Source organism: Formica exsecta, unplaced genomic scaffold (genome assembly GCF_003651465.1).
Source record: "Formica exsecta isolate Colony F162 unplaced genomic scaffold, ASM365146v1 scaffold4, whole genome shotgun sequence".
Classification (NCBI taxonomy): domain Eukaryota; kingdom Metazoa; phylum Arthropoda; class Insecta; order Hymenoptera; family Formicidae; genus Formica; species Formica exsecta.
The window spans coordinates 292404-298067 of NW_021851238.1; the positions used below are offsets into that span (position 1 = coordinate 292404).

The 5664-nt window shown below is 28.0% G+C and overlaps 2 protein-coding genes across 14 annotated transcripts in view; one reads left to right on the forward strand and one right to left on the reverse strand.

Annotated features, from left to right (window-relative positions):
- Window positions 1-3711, forward strand: part of LOC115239909 (protein Malvolio) — a 6986-nt gene extending 3275 nt beyond the window's left edge. Inside the window, exons 8-14 of one of the 13 annotated variants that reach the window (XR_003884690.1) lie at window positions 47-97; window positions 218-600; window positions 684-894; window positions 1085-1155; window positions 2300-2460; window positions 2661-2769; window positions 2870-3704. Coding sequence is in view for 6 of the 13 variants with exons in the window: in XM_029814759.1 (XP_029670619.1) it covers window positions 47-97; window positions 218-600; window positions 684-894; window positions 1085-1155; window positions 2870-2936 (783 nt within the window). In the remaining 7 variants the exon portion in view is untranslated. Of the gene's footprint in view, window positions 1-46; window positions 98-217; window positions 601-683; window positions 895-1084; window positions 1156-1238; window positions 1879-2299 lie in introns of all 13 variants that reach the window. The other 12 variants (XR_003884691.1, XR_003884688.1, XR_003884689.1 and 9 more) reach the window with 12 other exon arrangements.
- Window positions 3361-5664, reverse strand: part of LOC115239912 (prostatic acid phosphatase-like) — a 4705-nt gene continuing 2401 nt past the window's right edge. The window contains exons 5-7 of the mRNA XM_029814771.1: window positions 5320-5531; window positions 5039-5207; window positions 3361-4900 (exon numbers count right to left, since the gene is read on the reverse strand). Coding sequence (XP_029670631.1) covers window positions 4764-4900; window positions 5039-5207; window positions 5320-5531 — 518 coding nt within the window. The 3' untranslated portion in view covers window positions 3361-4763. The remainder of the gene's footprint in view (window positions 4901-5038; window positions 5208-5319; window positions 5532-5664) is intronic.

Genomic DNA, 5664 nt, shown 5'->3' on the forward strand with positions numbered 1-5664 from the left:
ATATATATATATATACATATACTAATTAATTCCCGTTTTGTTTCAGTACAAAATTTGCGAGGCGAATAATTATACCCTCGGCATGGAGACTTTTAAAGTAAGTATTTTCTTAAATTTTATTTTAATGTCTGTAGCGATGTGTAAACAATTTTTTAATTGCATATATTTGGGGAGGAGGCATGCTTTTCTCAAATATATCTTTTCTTGCAAATTCCAGGAGAATAATGCGACGATAGATGCTGATCTTTACAAAGGAGGGATCTTCCTCGGTTGTTCCTTTGGCGCAGCCGCGATGTATATATGGGCCGTCGGTATTTTGGCCGCCGGTCAGTCGTCTACAATGACGGGCACTTATGCCGGTCAGTTCGCAATGGAAGGATTCCTGAATCTGCAATGGGCTCGTTGGAAGCGAGTTCTCTTCACTCGAACGATCGCTATAGTTCCTACGTTCTTAGTAGCGTTCTTCGCCGATATGGACAATTTGAGTGGCATGAACGATATCTTGAACGCTATAATGAGTTTGCAATTACCATTTGCCACCTTACCTACAATTGCTTTTACGAGTAGTGTTCAGATTATGGGTGAATTTCGAAACGGAATGTATGTAACTTTTGGTTTTTGTATCCCTTATAATATTTGAAACATTATCTTTTTTTATGATCACAATATGTTATCTGTTGCAGAATAAACAAGATTGTGTCGACCGCACTATCGATTCTAGTTATAATGATAAATATATATTTCGTGATACAAACTGTTCAAGAAGACCTGCCCCAACATTGGGCTGTATTTCTAGGCATGTCTATATATGCGATTTTATATCTTATTTTCTGCGCCTACTTGGCTATTCATATGGCTGTGAGCATGGGTGCAACTTCTCTCGGTAATCATTGGGTATGTATATATTTTTGCTTATACATAATACTCCTTTATTGTGACATTAAATTATGCCTTAGCGGAGTTAAAACTTCTCAGTATTTTGTTAATTTATAATAATTTATAACTATATATCTTGGAATTTTTATTTTTTATAGTGCCATAATTGTAATAATATTCTTTATTAATTTACTTTCTCACATTTCAGTTTGTTACTAAATATATTGGTACACCTGTGAGCCCAACGCTTGGTATATCGAATCCTGCTGTTTATGCCAGGTAAGGAAAATTTTAGCGATATTCATTTGTCATAATTGTGACTAAATGCAATTTTACCAAATAACACTTTCATGTCCATCCAGTGAAATATTTTAATCGGAAAATTGTATGTGAAGAACTAATATGATTTTGTGTGTATAATTATACACAAAATGTTTAGTGCAATTGAATAATTTTATGAAGAAAATTATTTGTTGGTGTATATGTATGTGTATATTTGATATATATGTCCCTCTTATGTTGCACGATTCGGCATGTACATACACTAACAATTTTTTGTATAGAACTTACTTTTTTTGCAAAATGTAAATTTACGCAAATAAAATATATCATTTTTTACTATATAAAATAAATTTGAAAACAACAAGATGTGTTTTTAAAATTTAAAACTAACAAACTTAATAAAATGCTTAATTTGGTGCTTGAATATATATTTTTCCTAAGACCAAAGGTTGTGGGAAATATGTGTTGTGGGAATGATTAGTGGGAATATAAAGTTTGCTCTATAGTGTAATTTTTGTGCCGAATTAACACAGATAATTGCAAGCGATGAGCCAACTGATTTGTGACTCACACCATGCTTTTTGCACCTTTCTACCGTAAACGATAATTAACTCTGCATTATCTACACTAATGAGATTGAATTTCAATGTTTGCACTTGTTTGGCCAGGTCATGCAACTAAATCATAATTTGGTATGCCAAGTGCTCTATTTGCTACAAGGTATTATTCTTACTGTTAAAAATCTATATGTATATCTTAGCACGCTTTTACATATAAAAGAATTTTTTCTAACAAATGCTTTTAAAAGAACCTTTTAAAACACCATATGTTTTAATTTTAAGTGCATAATATTAAGTAAAATTTTTATATTTGCATTATTTTTTACAAGGAAGAAATTTGTTTGCAATAATAACTTAAATGTATGAACTATTTTTTTAATGATTTCTGAAAATTATCTATCATTAATTACTATTTAATTATCTATCATCAATTACTACTATGTTAAATGTGTATGTATATATTTTTATAAATTAATTTACTTAATGCTTTTAAAAAGAAATATAAAGATAATATAGATTACGACATAAAAAGTTACTTTCATATATGCTCATGATTTAGAAAGAGTTTTCTTCATTCATAGTTTTCACAATACGTTGGAAACATCGTTAAACATTTAGTCGGAATAATGCAATTGAATATGCGAGACAATATGCGACTCTTGTATATTCCACAAACATGCGAATATGTCACGTTGGAAAGGTGTTTGTAATATCTCGTGACGTCAGCATGTGATGCTCCATGGTATGTGTACGATCAGTTATTCTCGATATATTGTGCGAAAAAAATATATTCTTATATTAAACAAATGATGCTTTATCATTGTGATATGCTTTATCTCCATTATGCAATGATAATTCTGCTATAGCGTGAAATATCTTTGTTGTTCTACTGTCAATTTCTTCGTTTGGTTCCATTAATTCTTATTAATGTGTCTCTAAAAGAAACTCATGTATGACGAGTGATTAACTGGAACTATTTTCGTTGCATGCAAAAATTTTTAACACACGAAAGTCTGAGCTTGAAACGTTGACTTGTCTCGTCATAATGAAGGTAAGGATGCTACATCGAGATTTATAGTGTTGTCTTGATTCAACTTGGATCTATTTCAAGACATATATTTAAAGTATCTTAAATGTTAAATATATTGCAGAACAAATCCAGCATTCACCATTCAAGAAAGTTTGCGTGGCAGTTTTACATCAATAGCAGAATACTAACTCATTAGCGACAACTATATCTGCAATGAGATTATGTTCAAGTGATAAACGTCTTCAATTATACAAGAGATAACTTTTACTGCCTTGAAGAAGAAATATTGACATTCCTTTATTAAAAACACATTTATTTTGAATAGGATAATTTATTACATCAAGGAAGAACATTGGATAATTTAGACAGTAAATTAGCACATATTGATTAAGATAAATAACGTAACATCTGAATCTTATATATTTGACAATCAATTTTTATTCGAATATTTTTGCTTTAATGATATATTTCATAAGTTTTTGACATATGTGTATAAAAATTTTCGATGTTGCAAAATATCTATATTAAAATGTTACTTTTACATAAAATATAGTTTTGATAATGCATAATTATTTAATTGTATATATAATATGTAAAATAATTCAAATATCGTTTTCAATTAATTTTTATTGGTTTTTACGCATATAAAATAATATTTACTTACTATATAAATAATACCTGCAATCTTTTCAATATGACAGCAAATCTACAAGTTTGTCGTCGATTACACATCACGCTATTTATATATTGTTTAAAGTATCACAAAAATACTTCTAATCAGAGATAAAATACATATACATCTTTTCTTTTATTTTTATATAAGTACTCTAAAGTATCTACTTGCATCTGTTATAAGATGCTCGATTTTAAAACAGAAACATATTCTGTATATCAAATCCCACATGTATTTGCAATATTTCAATGAATATTATATAAAAATAAAAAAAGATACATTCTTATAAATATGCCTCGTAATTTGAATTACAACCACATTTCTATTTACTCATTGATTTTCTGCAACTAAATGTTTCTTTATAGGCAGTGTTATATACACACATTAGCTTTTCACACAAATTTACTATTGTATTGTATGAAGAAGAAACTTGTGAACGTGTCGAAGCTCAATATACTATGACTAGACAATCATTGCAATATCACATGTATTGTATAGTTAGCAATAACAGTAATTAAATCATACAATGATTCTATAAGTAGAGTAAAAAAGTTCTTGTTTCTTCTCATTCAAATTTTTGCTGCAAAATTTGTCCATTGCATATTGTATTTTGCAATATGTTGAATTAATCATACTGAATGTTTATTGTACATTCATACAATTTTAAGTTCAGTGATATAACGAGATATCACAAATAACAATTATCACATAATACACATATTTTCTCTTTATAAAAGTACCTGATTATTTGTCTCTTTTAAGTCTTAAAATGAAATAATTCTAAAATTTGGAGATATTATCCATTTGTCTATTTGGATTTAATATCTCTTAAGTAATAGAGTGTAGTATAAATCATTATTTTATCTCGATGGTCAGACTTGATTTTTCTCAGTTTCAAACGAATTATTAATATGTAAAAAGCATTTTGCAATGAGCAATCCAAAATTCTCAAAGAAATGTCGCGAATATTAATATTCTTTCATGAAAATAAACTGACATTTAAAATACGCCTATAATATAAACATAATAATCGATGTTAATGATGTAATGAGTGTAACATATCACATAATGATTCGCTTAACAATAAAATGTATAATTTTAAAAACTAGTAGTTGTTTCTCGCGCGATATTGTACAATAAAAAAAGTCAATGATTAAATCTTGTCATTCATCATAAAAGATTTTTCTAAAAATATAATATAGAATTAAAAATGTGTATCTAATATTTCATCCCGTTTCTCTTGACATCGCGAAAAAACTTATCTTGCCCAATTTTTATTGTAGACATTATAATTAATGATTAACATTTTTCAATGTCTTGCCATATTTTTGACTAATATTCATTATATGGCATCATTATAATCGTTATATGTCAAACGAAAATAATAGTGCCTATGTTCTTTTTTATGACGCCAGTATATAAAAGCTATTATTAATAAAACCAGTAAAACTAACATTAATATAGACGACGCCAGGATCGCTGAAACAACCAAAAACAGAATTTTTAAACCTGTGATGATATAAAATATATACAGAATATATATATAGACTATATATATATATGTACTGTATAGAGCAAATCGTAGATATAGATATTCAATAGATAAGTAATAATTACCAATAACGTCGCTAGGACTTATGTCCTCCCAAGCTATTAAACATTCTCTTTCCCAGTCTTTAGGTACAACATTTCTTGTCAAGTTGATAAATTCATCTAAAGGGCATAATGTATTACAGCCTGGTAACGTCATAAGTATTGGTTCCGCAGTACTATTTTTATAAGAAATCTATGGATAAAGAAAAATATATAAAATATGCAAAGGTAATTACAATTTTTATAAGTATTGATAATTTTACTTAAATAACAAATTTTGTATGAATGTTAAGTAAAATTTATACCGTTACAAGATATTGGTTTTTAGAGTTTGTCCTCAATTCTATGAGAATCATAGCAGTATAAGGTGGACAGTGAGGATCAAATAAATTCAAAGTCATTAACATATTTGCTACAGTCTCATCATGAGCACTGTACATCCATATCTTCCTATCAGGCTTTAAAGTATTTTGTACTTTCTTGACCATGTGATCTATCATTTCTCCAAGTAGTGAACCTAACGACATATTTTCAAAGTAATGTATATAATTTAAAAAAACAAAAACAGGTAATAAGTATCTTCGAAATAATAATATAAAGATAATAATAAATTATTTAAAAATGTACAAACACAAATAAATATAAATATA